The 17468-nt window shown below is 26.3% G+C and overlaps 1 protein-coding gene across 1 annotated transcript in view; it reads left to right on the top strand.

Moving 5' to 3' along the window:
• The first annotated feature begins 245 nt into the window (after positions 1-245).
• The window catches only part of LOC122501833 (mothers against decapentaplegic homolog 6), a 58348-nt gene continuing 41125 nt past the window's right edge, over positions 246-17468 (top strand). Inside the window, exons 1-2 of the mRNA XM_043611596.1 lie at positions 246-1906; positions 16074-16124. Of these exons, the coding sequence (XP_043467531.1) occupies positions 1099-1906; positions 16074-16124 (859 nt within the window). The 5' untranslated portion in view covers positions 246-1098. The remainder of the gene's footprint in view (positions 1907-16073; positions 16125-17468) is intronic.

The following is a 17468-nucleotide window of genomic DNA, read 5'->3' as shown; positions in this document are numbered from 1 at the left end:
TTAAAAATACAAAATTTTACCTAATTATAAAGAAAGATTTTAATGTAATTTTTACTAGCATTGTATTTAGCTGAGAGATGAGTATTTACAGAGTGAAACTATATGGTTTTTCTTGTAAGAGGCGGGCGACTGACAAAAAAGAGGGGCGAGTATACAGCGCCACCAATGGCAAGTAATAGAGCAACATTGTCGGCAGACATATTTTAACCATTATTCTTGTGTGTGTGCTTAGTATGCGGTAGGTGTTTGTGTGTTGGCGCGCTGCCTTGACTCGACTCTTTGGAGTAACAGAACGGATAGACCAAACGAAAGAGAGAGACGGGTGCGAATGAATTCTACTGCATACATTCAGTAGTTGTGTGTGTTGAACACGAGAAGTGAAGACCAGTCTCGAACACGACGTGGTTCGAGAGAGTTTTGCGTTCACAAAAGTTGTGTTTTTAAAACGTATGAATTGATATCACCAGTTTTTATTATTTTTGTCATATTGTTATTCCTATTAACAATATACAAAGAACAAGTGATGTATTGTTTCATAAATTGTTCTACGTTTTTTATAAGATATTTTTTCTCTGGGTAAACTGCAGTATTAAAGTTGCTGCGAAGCTTTGCGAGTGTTTTTTTCAAGAATGTGACAGTGCTTGTGATGTGTGAGTGCGTGTGCTCTCTTCTATATTGACTTGAAATTTCTCAAGAATGATGAAGAGAAAGATTGTTCCATGGTGAGCTGACAACTTGTCAGGTTAGCATGATGATGTCTGAGTAGTAATATTGCGATGCTGAATCAACGCCTGTATAACATCAAATCAATTAGGATTTACATAGGCTGTTTAAAACTGGTGACCAGAGTTTATATCTTTAAGCTCGTTTTTTAAGTGAAGTTAGTGTATAGTTAGTTGTTAGTGAAGATCAATTTGTGGCTTTCTACATTTCTTTTTCCTTTCTTTAATTTTAAATTGTAGTGTTTGACAAGTTGATGGAATAATTTGAATCTCGTGGCAAAGTAGGAGTGATTCAGCTGACTTCGGATCAATAACTTTTCTGCACTCGGGTTAGAAAGTACTGGCTACCAAATGCTTGTTCGAAAACTCCTGTTTCATGTTCATGTTCTGGAACAAACGGGCGGTGCTCACTAAACGTCTCCTGAAGGCTAAGGTCTGTGGGGAGCATGAAACCGAGTGTGAAACTCAAGAAGATTCGTCGCAAGTTTACGTTGTTGCAGCAGCTGAGAGTGTTTTACAGAAAGAGGACAAGGACGAGCAAGGTAAAGTACAACCACCTACAGAAAACAAGAGAACAACTCCAACTATCCCTACCGCAAGAACGGGGAGAAAAAGTCGAAGCATATCCCGTAGGATACATCACGGATGTTGTGGAGGCAATAGATTGCAGGATGAAGAGAAAATTCTAAGTCGATTAACATTGTGCAAAGAGTTCCTCAGAACGCTCAAGGAGAACCAATTAGAAATGCTGCTGAATGCAGTCGAGAGTTTTGGCGCCTATCTTGGTTCCTGTGTTTTGGTACCACGAGACACAGAACCCAGGCAACAAATGTTTCGCCGCTCTTATCGTCATCACCACTATCCCCACAATCATCATCATCATCACCATTATTATTTGCGACATCTTAGCCATCACTATTCTCATCATAGGCAAAACGCCTATGATGAGAGTTCAGTGGCCCTTTCTGCAACCAAACTCGAAAGGGATCGCTGTCGGACACCGAGCAGAGGATCTATGTGTGACTTACCTTCTATTGACCCCCTTTTGCTCTGCTGTCAGATATGGCGATGGCCCGATCTCACACACTCCTCGGAACTCAAGAAACTTCCAGTCTGTCTTTCTTCAAAAGACCCTTTTTCCGTCTGCTGCAATCCTTATCACTGGAGTCGACTTTGCAAACCTGGTGAGTGAATTTTACTTATTCTGAGCAATAAGTATATATTAGGGTGTCCGTTATTTCCCAAGTTAGCTATTTTCATTTGGGTATCGTCAAAATCGTTTCTTTTTGACCTAAAAACAATTCTAGAAACTAGAATAAATTTTTACGATGCCGTTTAACCCTGACTAAATAACAATACTTTTCCCATTTAATTAACATGGGATTTTTTCACTTTTTAGAAAATAATTTTTAATTCGTTTATAATACTCTTTGACTAACCAACAATGCTTGATTTTTCTTCTATTATGATTCCTTTCTATTATGATTTCCAAAAATCCAAATACACGCAAAAAATAATATTTTAGAATTATTTTTAACATTTTTGAGAAAACCATCAGGTTCAAAATTTTTAATTAAAATTCATCAAAAAATTAATTAGTTTTTTTAAATTATACAAAAATCCTTTTAAGAAATTCAATTATTTTCGAAAAATTACATTAAAATATTTTTAAAAACTAATTATTAGAATTGTTTTATAATAATTTTTTAAGATTCAATTATCTTCGAACAATGTAAATAAAAATTTATGAAAATCTACTTTTTGGACTTATTAAAATTTTTGAGAAATCATAGCCCTGTTTATAATTAAAATTCTTCGAAAATTTAATCATTTTTATTTACATTTTTCAAAAATTCAATTATTTTTAAAAAATTTTACCAAATTTTAAGTGTTTTGAAATTTTTCAAAATTGAGTAACTATTGTTTTTTAAAAATTATTTAATAATAACTTAAGAAAAAAATATGGAGAGTCACAATTTTTATAAAGAATTGAGTTTTTATATTTAAATAATAGAATGCTAGAAGAACTTTTGGAAAATTATTTAAATTAATTGATTCAGAGATGAAGTTTTGTTGAAAATTGTAGAAAATAATTGAATTCAGGTAGGGTTATAAATTGTAATTTTTTGAAATTATTAAAATTAATAAATTTTACTCATTTTCCGTAAACTTTCATATTTTCCTGTAAAAAGATTTTGTCAGGGAAAGTAATTTTAATGTCAGGGAAATTGTTAAACAGAAACTTGTGATCACCCTGTTAAGTCTGATTATTTTGTGAGAAAAAATAGAAATGTTTATTTTAAAACTTATTAATTATATTTCATTAAAAAAGAATGAATGATCTCCTATAAAATCGTTTTATTTCGTAAAAAGCATTTAAAATACATATTGAGGTTTGCGGAATGTCAGGGAGATAAAGGAAAAGTCAAGGAATTTTATGAAAATTACTGGGAAAATATTCAGTTTCTAGAATTTATAATAAAATTCTGAATTTTGTTGTCCAAGGTGACAGACTTAAAAAAAAAGAAAATAATCAATTCAATTTTAAATTCTTTTTATTTCTAACAGTAATTGAACAAAATCAACTTTAATACAATTCTTTAAAACAATTCCATTATTTTCAATACAATTTTCATTAAAATAAATCGAAAAAATTTGAAAGAGAAAAAATTTCACATCCTCTTAAATAGAAAAATTAGTCAATTTATAAATTTTGTTTGCAATAATATTATCACAAGACTTATTCTCTAAATTTGAATTAGTATAGAAATTGGAACTAATTAGAACAAAAGTGATACGAAATTTCTAAAAATAATATAAAGTAAATAAAAATAAAAAAATTATATTTTTCTTAGAAAATAAATTTTTTAAAAATCGTATTTTGCATTAACATTAATTCGTTGTTCTTCAATAATAATCTATTAGTAACTTTTTTATATTTTAGAATTTTAAATTAATATTATTAATATAGATTGAATTTCATAAAGTTTCAATAAAGTTTTAGAAAAGTTGAATTTTAAAAAATTTTAATTAAAAATTCTGAATAAGTTAGTTTTTTGAAATACTATTTTTAAATTAGTTATATTTTTAAATATATCCTTTATTTAATTGAAAAACTTTCAAAATATTCGAAATTTCATGAAATTGTCTCGTAAACAAGTGGATTTTAGAAATATTTCAATTAAAATATCTAGAAAATAATTAAATTAACATCTTAAAAATAATTTTTAATTAGTTAAAGTAGCAATTCTTATAAATTATTCAATTATAAAGGATTTGAAATTTGAAATTTTTTAAAATCTTAAGGGGACATTCCAGTTCAAAACAGGCAAAAAGAAGGCTTTTTTAGTATATATTATTAAAATAACTATGACATTTATTTAAAAAATTTCTTTTACTTGTAATAAATAATTTATTTAAGAATTTGTAAAAATTTTTTTTTTCATTTTAATTTCAAATTGGCGGCGATATACGCCATTTTCGAAAATGCCCATTTTCGGTGGTAAGATCGATTCCAAACTTTCTAAAACAGATAAAACCAAAAACGAAGTGACATTCTCTTCGTTAGATATTTCTTTAGGTGTGGAACCTCAAAAAAGTGAAATTTTCTTTCTCCCCTTTTTTTTAGAGTACTTTTTCCCAAAAATGTGCAAGAAAAAGGTGTTTTTATTCAGAATTTCTCTTATAAAGTAAAGAGAGTTGGAAATTTTCCAGTTTTTGAGGTTCCACTTATAGGCATGATGACGCTGAATCAAAAGCCGTTTGATTTTTTAAAATCGCTTCAGAAGAACTCGAGATATCACTCTTACCAGATCAAAAAAAGACATTTTGAGAAAAACGCATTTAAAGTTTTTGTTCATAAGTTTCGAATTTAAAAAAAAATCATCGGATTTGCTTGAAAATCGTTACTCGGGGGTTTTGAGGTCGCTAATTACTAATATGGAATCAGATTTTTAAAATTCAAAATGGCGGATCCAATATGGCGGACATTTTTTTTTCAAAATCATTGGATTTGCTTGAAAATCGTTACGGGTTGGTTTTTGGGGTCGGTGATTATGAATATGACATCATTTTTTCAAAATTAAAAATGGCGGATGCAATAGGGTAGAAAAAAAAATTTAACGAAAAAAAATATTAAAATAAAAAAATTTTCTTTTTCGCCATATTGGATCCGCCATTTTGAATTTTAAAAATTTGATATCTAATTTGTGATCAGCAACACCAAATACATTTTTGTTTGTCTTTTTTAAAAAATTCAAATGAGAAAACATTTAAATCATTCGATTGCTTATCCGCATACAAAAACATCTTTGACATGGCGAAGAATAAGGATCTATAACTTTTGTTTTACTTCAAATAATATTTTATTATTATTATTTATTATTTTATTATTTTGCAATAATATTTTAGGAGAGTATTCTTGACACTATAAGAAATCCGAATATAAAAATAAAAAAAAATCGATTTTTTTGACATTTTGAACTGGAATGTCCCCTTAATACCTGTGAAAAAATAGTAATAATTATAAATATTTATTTTAAAAAATCTATTTAAGTTCCAAATAATTTTACAATTAAAGGTATCCAAAAAATCTATTACAAACATTTCTTGGAGTTTCAATAATTTTTAGAGTAAACGAAAATATTTTTTAGGGCTAGGGAAAAAAGTGGCTACCCTGAAGAAAGAAATATTATTATATTATATTTATTTTTAAAAACACACAATTTAATACGCTTTTAATTTGTTCGTTATTTTATAAACAATATGCTTATTCAAAAAAACTAGAATTATTGCATTCCCACTAAAAGTACAAAATGAAAAAAACTTCCAAAATAATTATTGAAAAAATAACAATTATAGATTGTTATAGCAACAATTCGCTCGCGGCTAACTTCTTATTTACTTTTTTATATAAAATTAATAAATTAATTAATTAATAATTAATTAATTAATTAATTTATTTATTTATTAATTAATAATTTTAAAAATTTGACAGAATTTAAAAATTTTTAATTCAAATTTCTTTTGTAAAAATAAAATATGAATTGGAATATAATTTTAATACTATTAAAACTATTTGAAAAAGACGTTAAAAGTTTATATATGAAAAAATATGAATTTGAATAAAATGATCGAGAATTAAAATTAGAATGTTGGAAATTACAGTTTATTTTATAGTACTTGACATATGAACTTTTTCTTATTTTAAGAATACAGTTTTAAATTATTTTAATAATATTATTTAATTTATTAGCATCAATTGTAAATTAAGAAAGTTTAGTTTCTATAGAAGAAATTCTTCCTTATAAGGTATTTCTTTATTGAACGTAACGTAATTTAAAATTATTTAATTAATTGAAATGATTAAACTATCATTATAAATTATAATCCTTCCTTGTGTAGAAAGCAATAACTTTATTTCATTCTTTGGATATTTTTGTTACAAATCGATACAGTCCGGATTTATATGTATATATGTTTCTTTATTTAAATTAATTAAAACTGTATAGATTTGTCAAAAAAAAATTCCAAAGAATTAAATGATGTGCCTTGCTTCCTACACGAGGAAGTCTGATAAAGTTGATAGGTTTAAATAAATAATATTATACTCCATTGTGCACCGTTTACTGAAGGTCAAAAATCAGTTTACAAATGAATTTTTTATATAATTAGATCAAAAATCGTAGCGCAGAGTTGCTGCAGAACCTAGAAATCCTTGAAAACCTGGAAAAGTCATAGATTGACAGCAAAAAGTCTGTAAAATGTTGAAATGTAATGGAATTTCAAAATCGAACCTGGAATTTCATTAATTTTAATATTAGTTGTAAATTTTCTGAATCACAAACAAACAAAGAACAAATATTTAAAGTCTTTTTTTAAGGTTCCTTCTTCTTATAAAACAAATCTTAATTATGATACTTCATTGAAATTTTATGAATCTTATGAAATTATTATATAACACATGAAAGTTGCAAAAATTCGCAGAAAAGTACAATTTAGTAAATTCAAGTTGTTTGCAACTAGCCATGAACAAGAAAATTTTCTCATTTTATTAGGTTTTCTAGAGTAAAATAAATGAAATTCCAGAAATTAACAAAGAAATTCCCAATTTTTACAGATTTTCTATGAATTCCAGTAATCGGTTACCAGTATTTCGCAAGTATAATTCGTCTTATATGAAAAAATGAAATTGATTTACATTTATTATAAGATTATCTAGTTCCCTATCAAAGGATTTATTTTTTTCAAATCTTTTTTTTTTCTACAGCTGAAAATCGACCTTATTTTTTAACGAAAATCATACTCTTCACTTTAACAGAGGTCGACATTATTTTGTCAAATATATATTCTTTTAAATCCGTCGTTTGGGAACTAGATAATCTTATAATAAATGTAAATCAATTTTATTTTTGCATTTCAGACGAAGTATATTTGCGGAATGCTGGTCACCGGAATTCATGTTTTTTCCGAAGGCGCCACTTCAATGGCTCATATCTCAGGAAGTTTATGTTAAAAAAATTGTTTTTAAAATTAAAGCCTTATATATCTATTTTTAGGTAATACTTTAATAGTATTTTTAAAAAAGTTTCATGGTTTATTTGAAAAAAATTCTTGAAAAATGAATTTCATTTTTTTAATTTTACTATACTAGTGTACCCCTCTTAAAAATTTCACACTTTAAATATATCTATTTTTTCTATATTTTTCAAAATAATCTGAAAGTTTAAGAATTAATAATGTTCCCAGTTAAAAAAGTTCTATAGCATTTCACTAAAATAATATTCCTGTAGAATTTTTCAGCTATATAATAGTAGGGCTGCGAAAAATGTATTTTTTCGTTTCAAATCACTCTACAGGTCACAATTTTTTACCAAAACGATTTTTCTTTTTTTCTAAATATTTGTAATTCAATTCTGTATCGATCTCTCAAACCCGAGTTATCAATTTTTGTATTTAATTTTTTTAATAACAATAAGTATTAAAAAAATCATTAAATCGTAAATAATATTTTTTATTAGCTTCATTAAATAAGAAAATTAATCAAAAAACCTATTAAAATAATGTTTAAGTGTTTCTGATTTATGAAAAAAAGTATAACAATTTATTAAATTGTTCAAACAATTAATTGAGAAGAAACTAGTAATTTCTAGCCCTAAGTACAGTTTGTAAAAAAATAACAACAATTAATTGTTTAAACAATGTTTAATTAATTTATTTTTTATCATTAGTAGATGTTTTACTAATGATAAATTGCACAATTGAGAAAAAGATAGAAATTTATAGCCCAAAGTACAATTTACAATAAAATAACAACATTTAATTGTTTAAACAATTTAATAAAATGTTATACTTTTTTTCATAAATCAGACACATTTAAACATTATTTTAATAGGTTTTTTGATTAATTTTCTTAATTAATGAAGCTAATAAAAAATATTTTTTACGATTTTATGACTTTTTTAATACTTATTGTTATTAAAAAAATGTTTAAAAATAAAAATTCAAAAATCGGAATACAGTTTCGGAATTCCTTCATTTATAATTCTGGAATATCTACTTACACACGATCGGAAATATTCTACTGTCCTCACGATGTAAATTGTTCAGGTAAAATTTCATAAAAATTATTAACGAAAAGTTTCGGAGCTTTTCTATATTTCTACTGACAAATCTTATTTTTCTCCAAACAACGGCTATGTAATAATTTCCTACTTTTGCAAGTACTCTCAAAAAACCGAACGATTTCAATAATTTTCACAGAATTTATTTTTTCCGTGTGCCTACGTATTTCAGCATCTTAGCAAGTCTTTTCAATCGATCGCTGAAGACACATGATTTACTTAGGCTAAATACACCTCATAAGCTGAACCAGCTCACCTTGAGGAACCGGCCTGTGTAAAGATCTTTCATCTCTTTCAGAACGAGTCTATGTATCTACCTTATGCACTTCACCTACTCAGGGTACATTTTATCGCAAGCACTACGGAAGATGTCGATGATCCAATCAGATCAAGACAGCATATATACAGTAAACATCTTTAATGTAAAAAGTCCCGACAAGTAAAAATTTATAATCCCAACCATCCAAATAATTTGTCGAATAAAAGTTTTCCAAGTAAAATAACTATGTTTAATGCCCAATGTTTTTTAATGTGGAAAAATCTTTACATTTCCGAATAAATAAAATGTTCTAAGTAAATAATGAAAACCACTTTTATGATTATGAAAAAGATTTGATAATTTTTAGTAAATACAAATTTTAGTAAATTCTTAGTGATTTATTTTGGAATTCGTTTTGTAATTTCTACTAAAAAAATTTAATCAGATATTTTTTTTAAATTTACTCTGGAATGTCTACAAAAAAGATTGAATAAAGCAGAAACGATCAAAAAATGTTTTACTCAACATTATAAAAAGGCAAACTTTGTTACACAAAATAGCCTCTTCCAGAGGGTTTTAATTAACGACGTCTAATGATTACAAGTCGACAAAAAAAATTTTTTTTTTAAATTCTGATTAATAAACCTTTGAGTCAAAAAATAACTATTTTTCGATGTGTAAATTTTGAGGTTGAGGGTTCTTGGAAAATTCTTTTCAAAATATTATAATAACACTAAATTATCTCGAAATTCTTGTAGAAGAGATTTTTAAAAATTCTGACCTTTAATTTTCGGTAGGTGGTTTTGGAGATTACACGTAGTTTTTTGAAAATACTTTGCACAGTAAAGTTAGGACACTAAAATAGCATAAAATTATTTTGGAGATTTTCAAAAAATCTTATTTAAAATTTTTTAAGTAGAATTAGTGCTTAAAAATGTAATGTTCGGAAAATTCTTTATAGGACTACAGTGAAATCTGTCGGAATTCAACTCGATTTTCTAAATTTGATGACAGTAAACAATCATTAAAAAATTATTTTATAATTTAATTTTATAATATTTTTACAATATTCTGAAAATAAGTGAAAATAATTTTTGTTTTAGATTTTTCAATGCAAAAAAAGTTTTAAAAATAGAGTTGCATTCCGACAGGTTCGACTGTATGTTAGACCAATAAATTAGCTCTAAGTTCAAGTAGATGAAGTTTTTTAAATTCCTGATATTTAATTATCCCGTGGTACTTTTTGAAGTTAAAGGTAATGTTTAGAAGATTTAGTTTTAAAATAATAACAATTCATTTCTAACTAAATTTTTATCTATTATAGAGAAACAAATTTCACGTAGTGTCGTATTTTTTCCGTACTTGATAATCACGAACGCTGATAAAGTGTTGACTTGGCAGAGGATCGCAGAACGCCAATTCTATTTTTGATTTGTCTTAGAATAGCTCCGGCATTGGGCATTGAGGAAAGTGCACCTGTAAAATATTTCTCACGAGCCAACATTGTCGGTCATTATCAAGAAGCATGGCGCCACCGAGGCGCCACATTTCTTAAAATTATTATTTTTTATTGACATCGACAACTTTTTTTGAATTTATACAATTTGGAAAAGTCTCTCTTTTATTTTTTGACATAATTTGTCTTCAATAATGCACTCCAAACAGAAAAAATTATTTTATTAGTAGTCCAAAGCCGTACACGGAAAAAAGTTATCAAATTTTATAAAAGTATAAATGCGACAAAAGTAAATTTTGATATTAGAAATACTAAACTTTAAAAAAACTAATATAAAATTTAATAAAAATATGGGACGTTTCACGTCAAACGGCCCAAAGCTGTGCCCAAAATTGTATGCAATGAAAATACAAGTTATGCACATGAAAATACTCGTCATGACGTCCCCTTTCAATTGCAAAGTGGCATAATTGAAAATTCAAAATGGCGTCCTTGCTACGTCAATTAGAAGAGGCTAAACTCGAAAATAAGTAAATATATTTATTAATTACTTTTAAAAAACGATGCATAAATATTAAGTCAAAATATGTTTTAATGTTTTTGGGGTCGCTGATTACGAATCTGAAGTCAGATTTTCAAAATTCAAAATGGCGGATCCAATATGGCGGACGAATTTTAAAAAATTCATTTAATTTGCTTAAAACTTTTTACTCGGGGGTTTTCGGGGTCGCTGGTTACGAATCTGAAGTCAGATTTTCAAAATTCAAAATGGCGGATCCAATATGGCGGACGAATTTGAACAAACTTATTGAATTCGCTTGAAATATGTGTTCAAATAACGCAATCATAAAAATGGCGTTACTTGTCTCTCAGTAGGCCAACGTAAAGTGATTCTTTTTAGTACGTTGTTACAAAAATACTGCGAATGACAGTTCAGTTCATAAAAGAACTTTGTTTGTGCTTGTTCGAGTATTTTTGTAACGCTCGAGTAGTTGCAATTCCGTCCAGTAGAGGCGTGATTATGTTTTTGTTCCGTTACCTACTTTTACCGTGTCTTAAAGCTGCAACACAGCATCTGTCAAATACTAAGAGTTTCTAACCTCCTTTTCGCGATCACTTGTGTGAAAATTCCGTTTTTATTCATTAATGATATTATTTTTATTAATACGTCGAAGTACATGACTAGGTTTCAGGGGGCTTCGCCCCTAACGTGTCCGGTGACTTGGGTATTATAAAATGCGATTATTCGAAATGTCGAAAATTGTTATTATTCTTTTGAGTTGGTTTTTTGTAGTCTGGGGACTTTGCCCCCTCCAACTCCCTGATCGGTGCTCCGCCCCTGGACCCCATCTGGGGGAGACCCCCCGAACACCCCCACGCGATCAACTAGTAGCGTACGCTTGACAGTGGATCTGTGTTCCGAATCTTATGTACCCGTTTCTCAACATTCTTTTAAATTAAATAAGTTTTTCAGTGTCAACGCCTTTTTATGATTTTGTTATGAAAAGTATCGTGGGCAACACGTGTAGCGGCATTTTGGAACTCGCGCTACTTTTGCGTAACGAGTCATGTACTTCGACGTATTAATGAAAATAATATCATTAATGTATAAAAACGGAACTTTCACACGAGCGATCACGAAAAGAAGGTTAGAAACTCTTAGTATTTGTATTTATTTATTAATTATTAATAATAATAATAAAACTCGTTACGAAAACTTAGCGTTCGTTCCAAAAAAGCCGCTAGTTCACACTTGTTATGCAATGTACTAACATGGGGGTTTTGGACACCTGAAATAACAATTTTTAAATGAATTGCATATGATTTTTAAAAAGCCGTCTGCCATAATAAAACCTCAATTTAAAATTTTAAAAATTTGACAAAATATTCGTATTCAACAACACCAAAAACCCATAAGAAATTTTTTTTATGAAAATTCATCAATCTTTTAAAAAAATTTTTCAAAAATAACGAATTTTCACAACATTCGTTCGCCATATTGAATCCGACATTTTTAATTTTGCAATTGGACCAATTTTGCAATTGGACATTAATAAAACTGAGTAACTTAAGAATTTAAAAATTGCACGTTAAAAAAGCATAACTAATAAATAATGTTACTTGTTTAAGTTACAAAGAAAGGTATTTTCTAAAAAGAACTAAAATTGAAAACCAAATGTATTTAGTAAATATTTAGTAAATCGTGTTTACCCTGTCGAAACCACTTTCATAAAAACGAATTCTTAATGTCCCATTAATTATTGCAGGGCTCGGATCGTCTTTAAGACTCAAAAAAGTCGCTTTAGTTGCATTTTACAACAAAAGTCACGAAAAGTCACATAAAATTTCCGAAAAAGTCGAAAAAAAGTCGCATGAAATCTTAGAAAAAATCAAAAAATCGACAAAAAGAAAACAAAAAATTGTCAAAATTGTAAAAAAATCACATTTCTCGACAACAGATACATTAATATCAAACAATCCGGAATAAAATTTTAAAAAATTTAATAAAATTCATAGCAAAATTTTAATTATGTATTATTAAAATTTTTTTAAAATTCTCTTTAAAATGTCAATTATTTTTATAAATAATAAAATTCTTCTACGAAATTCAATTTTTAAAAAAAAAATTTAATAACATTCTTCTCTAAAATTCAATTATTTTCAAAAGTAATAAAATTCTTCGCATAAATTCAATTATATTCAAAATTTTATAAATAATAAAATTCATCATAAAAATTTAATTATTTTCAAAAGTTCTGATAAAATTCTTTGCAAAATTCAATTATCTTAAAAAGTAAGAAAATTCTTTGCAGAAATTCAATTATTTTCAAAATTTTTTTTTTAAATTCTCAAAATTTCAATTATGTTTATAATTATCAAAATTCTTCTGCAAAATTCAATTTCTTTTAAACATTTTAAAAAAAATCTGTTCAAAATTTTAATTATCTTTATGAATAATAAAATTCTTCTCTGAAATTCAATTATTTGCAAAGAATTGTAATAAAATTCATTCTAGAAATTCAATTATTTTCAAAAGTAATAAAATTCTTGGCAGAAATTAAATAATTTTCAAAATTTCAATTATTTTTATAAATATCAAAATTCAATTACTTTTATACATTTTTAAAACAATCTTTTCAAAATTTCAATTATCTTTGAGTGTAATAAAATTCTTCTCTGAAATTCAATTATTTGCAAAAATTTTAAATAAAATTCTTATCAAAAGTTAAATTATCTTTATAAATAATAAAATTCATTCTAGAAATTCAATTATGTTTAAAAGTAATAAAATTCATCCTAGAAATTCAATTATTTTAAATTTTTTTTTAAATTTCTCGTCAAAATTTTAATTATCTTTATAAATAATAAAATTCATCCTGGAAATTTAATTATTTTCAAAAGTTCTGTTAAAATTCTTTGCAAAATTCAATTCTCTTCAAAAAGTAAGAAAATTCTTGGCAGAAATTAAATTATTTTCCAATTTTTTTTTAAATTCTCCTCAAAATTTCAATTATTTTTGTAAATATCAAAATTCTTCTGCAAAATTCAATTACTTTTAAACATTTTTAAAAAAATCTGTTCAAAATTTCAATTATCTTCGAGAGTAATAAAATTCTTCTCTAAAATTCAATTATTTGCAAAAATTTTAATTCTTGTTAAAATTTCAATTATCTTTATAAATAATAAAATTCACCCTAGAAATTCAATTATTTTTAATTTTTTTAAAATTTCTCGTCAAAATTTTAATTATTTTCATAAATAATAAAATTCATCCTAGAAATTTAATTATTTTCAAAAGTTCTGTTAAAATTCTTTGCAAAATTCAATTCTCTTCAAAAAGTAAGAAAATTCTTGGCAGAAATTAAATTATTTTCTAATTTTTTTTTAAATTCTCCTGAAAATTTCAATTATCTTTGTAAATATCAAAATTCTTCTGCAAAATTCAATTACTTACTAATGTTTCATAAATTTTTTCCCAATAATTCATATATTTTTATAAAAAATAATTAAGGAAACGTTTAAGTTTAATCAGCAAATAATTTCCTACATTCATAAAAAATAATAAAAAATTTTTTTTTTGAAGTCTTATAATATAAAATATAATGATTTTATCACTCGGTCATCTTTAATTATTATAAAACATGAAGATATCGATTCCTCCGAGTCGAAGACTCGGAGTGATCGATTTCTTCATGTTTTATAACAATTTTTTATAAGTTGTTTAATTTTAAATACAGGCAAACCTCGCTACGGCGGACTTCTATACGGCGGAAACTCGCCAGGTAGAAGTAGAAGGGATTATATCAGTGAGAGTTGTGACTGTGTGAGTGCCATGAAATTCAGGGCCGAAAAGTTTCGAATTGTAATTTTTATATGGATGTTTTTTTATTTAAATTATTTAATTTATAATTGATTTATAATTTTTGTTTATTTTGTGATATATTTTATATATTATAAAAAATAAACATGGACAATAATAAAATAAATAGAATAACAAATCAAAGTATGTGATTTCTCCTGAGGAATTCAATTATTTTCAATACAATTTTAATAAACTTCAAAAATCAAATATTTAAAATTACCTATTAACAGACACGATTATTTTAAAAAGTTGAAAAAATTCTTTGTATAATTCAATTACTTTCAAAATTTTCAATTATAACTATTAAAGAAACTCCATTATTTTAAAAAAGTTTAAAGATATTCTTCAAAAGAATTTAATCAAGATTTTTATAAATTTTTTAATTAAATTCTTCGCGAGAATTCGATTATTTTTATAAAGAATAAAATTCTGCGAAGGAATTCAATTATTCTAAAATTCTTTGCAAGAATTCAATGATTTTTAATACATATTTTTAAATAAGGTTATTAATAAATTATCATAACTTCTATTTCATATTTAAAGACCATATGATTTAAAATAGTTGATACATCCCTGAACGTTCACTCACTAATAGCATTTTAATGAACCTCTCTACGGCGGAATCGTCTAATTGCTTTCCGCCGTAGCGAGGTGTGCCTGTAGGTTTGAATTTGAATCTTTTGAAAAATTTTAATTCCTATGGAAAAATAATAATTAAATATTTATTTAAAAAAGAAATTATTGATGTTTTCGAAAAATTTGAAAGAAATTCGTAAATAAATGTAACAGAACATTTTTTTAACTCAAACTTTTTCCTTTAAATTAAAAATTTTTTAAAAAATTTCTGTCGCATTTTACTAAACAAAATCTCGAAAAAGTCGATTAGTCGCATTTTTTCACAAAAAAGTCGAAAAAAGTCACATTTCCTTAGAAAAGTCGAAAAAAGTCGAAAAAGTCGCACAATCCGAGCCCTGTTATTGCTCATTTATAGTGCTATTTTTTCAAAAATACACAGTAAAAAGAAAGTCTTATTAAGTCAGGAAAGCAATCTTAAATTAAAATGCAACATTTTTAAGACAGTCAATGCTGAATTTACGCAATGGATTTGATATGATTTAACATTATAACAGACAGTACTGAATTTAAGACTGACCTTAAATTAAAAATTACTTTTTACTGTGTAGTTGTTCGTATGCGTAAACAATTTAATGCGTTCCAAACGTCGCTTAAATACATTTCCTAGTAGCCTATAATTTGGTGCTCAAAGATTAACACAAAAGAAAATTTATTTATTAATTATTTTTATCAATTATCTTCCCAAAGAGCCTTCATTGGTCAAAATCGGCGGCAAAATACGACTTCACTCTCTAAATTTGAATTAGTAAAAATGTTTACAAATTTTAATTAGTGACTAACTTTTTGTTTTTAAATTAGTAAATTTTACTAATAAATAGTCATTTCTACTAATTCTTTAGTAAAATTTACTAATTCAAAAGCAAAAAGTGCTACATTACCCCCTTCTACTCCAAAGTATAATTAGAACTAAGATATAAATATTTAAATGAATGAATGAGATTTGCTTTTAAATAATTCATTTTAAAATTATTTAAATTTAGAGGGGTAATAAATAAAGACAAATTTTCTATTTCAGAGTCGCCACCACCTCCTTACTGCCTCATAGCTGACAGAATGAAACCTGAAGGTAAGCTTCCTCATGGAGATTTTTTTCGATCAATTTATTTTATTTTTTTATTATTACATTAAGGGGTTAAACCACTCTAGAGCGTCAAAAAGAGGTTCTAATTTCAACATTTTTTTTAAAGAAAAGTTTAAAAGTAATGAAAAATATGTTTACATATCTCTATCAGGTACACTTTAAAGAGAAAAAAATATACTTTATAAATTTTTTTTGTTTAAAAACAGCAGATGTACATGTACGTGATGGAAACCCTTTGTAAAAAGAATTCCTTCGCGGCCGGAAAGGTTTTTTGTACAATTTTCATCCTAGAACAGAAAACAAATTTTTTTCTATTTTTACATCTCAAAAGCTAGAGAAAGACGTAGGGGATTTTTTTTATGTTGCATATTCTTTTAGTTATAAACAATTTAGTGCCTATTTTTTTCAGTCAAAAACTCAGTTTTTCCATAAAATGTTCACCATTTTTGCAAAAATGGATTTAAAAAAAATCCCCTACGTCTTTCTCCAGCTTTTGAGATGTAAAAATAGAAAAAAAATTGTTTTCTGCTCTAGGATGAAAATTGTACCAAAAACCTTTCCGGCCGCGAAGGAATTCTTTTTAAAAAGGGTTTCCATCACGTACATGTACAGCTGCTGTTTTTAAACAAAAAAAATTTATAAAGTATATTTTTTTTTCTTTAAAGTGTACCTGATAGAGATATGTAAACATATTTTTCATTACTTTTAAACTTTTCTTTTAAAAAAATGTTGAAATTAGAACCTCTTTTTGACGCTCTAGAGTGGTTTAACCCCTTAAACACTTCTGCTTTTATAAAATTATTTTTACCATAAATTTTTTTTTATTTTAAATTTTTGGTTTTTAAAATAACAACAATTTCGTATTTCTGATAGAATTAGGCTAAAAAATACGTGAATCAAAGCGATTTTTGAGGTCCTACAAGTTATTTATGACTTTAAAAGTTGCTTCCACATTTTTTAGAAAAAATTTCAAAAATAATACTTTCTTTACCCATAACATAACGACTATTGTTAATGACAGTTTTTCGTATGAATTTCGAAATTATTTATTTTCCACCGTTCTATGGAATTGATTTTATTTTCGGTATGAATAATTCCACTTTTGATTAATGTTAAAAAAAGAAGATAACTGTATATTTTTTTGGGCCGATGCTCTTCTGTTCAATATACTATATAGGAAAACTATCATTTTTTAAACCAATCCGATAATTTAATATGTTATAAATTAAATTGAAAATACTATTCAAAATTTGTCCAAAATCAGGTCATAAAATAGAAAAAAAAACAAAAAAAAATAAGAAAGTTAATAGACATGAAAGTTTTTCAAGG

This window comes from Leptopilina heterotoma, unplaced genomic scaffold, assembly GCF_015476425.1.
Source record: "Leptopilina heterotoma isolate Lh14 unplaced genomic scaffold, ASM1547642v1 Lhet_217, whole genome shotgun sequence".
NCBI lineage: Eukaryota > Metazoa > Arthropoda > Insecta > Hymenoptera > Figitidae > Leptopilina > Leptopilina heterotoma.
Note: the sequence above shows the minus strand (reverse complement) of the source record. Positions and strands in the feature narration are given on the sequence as shown.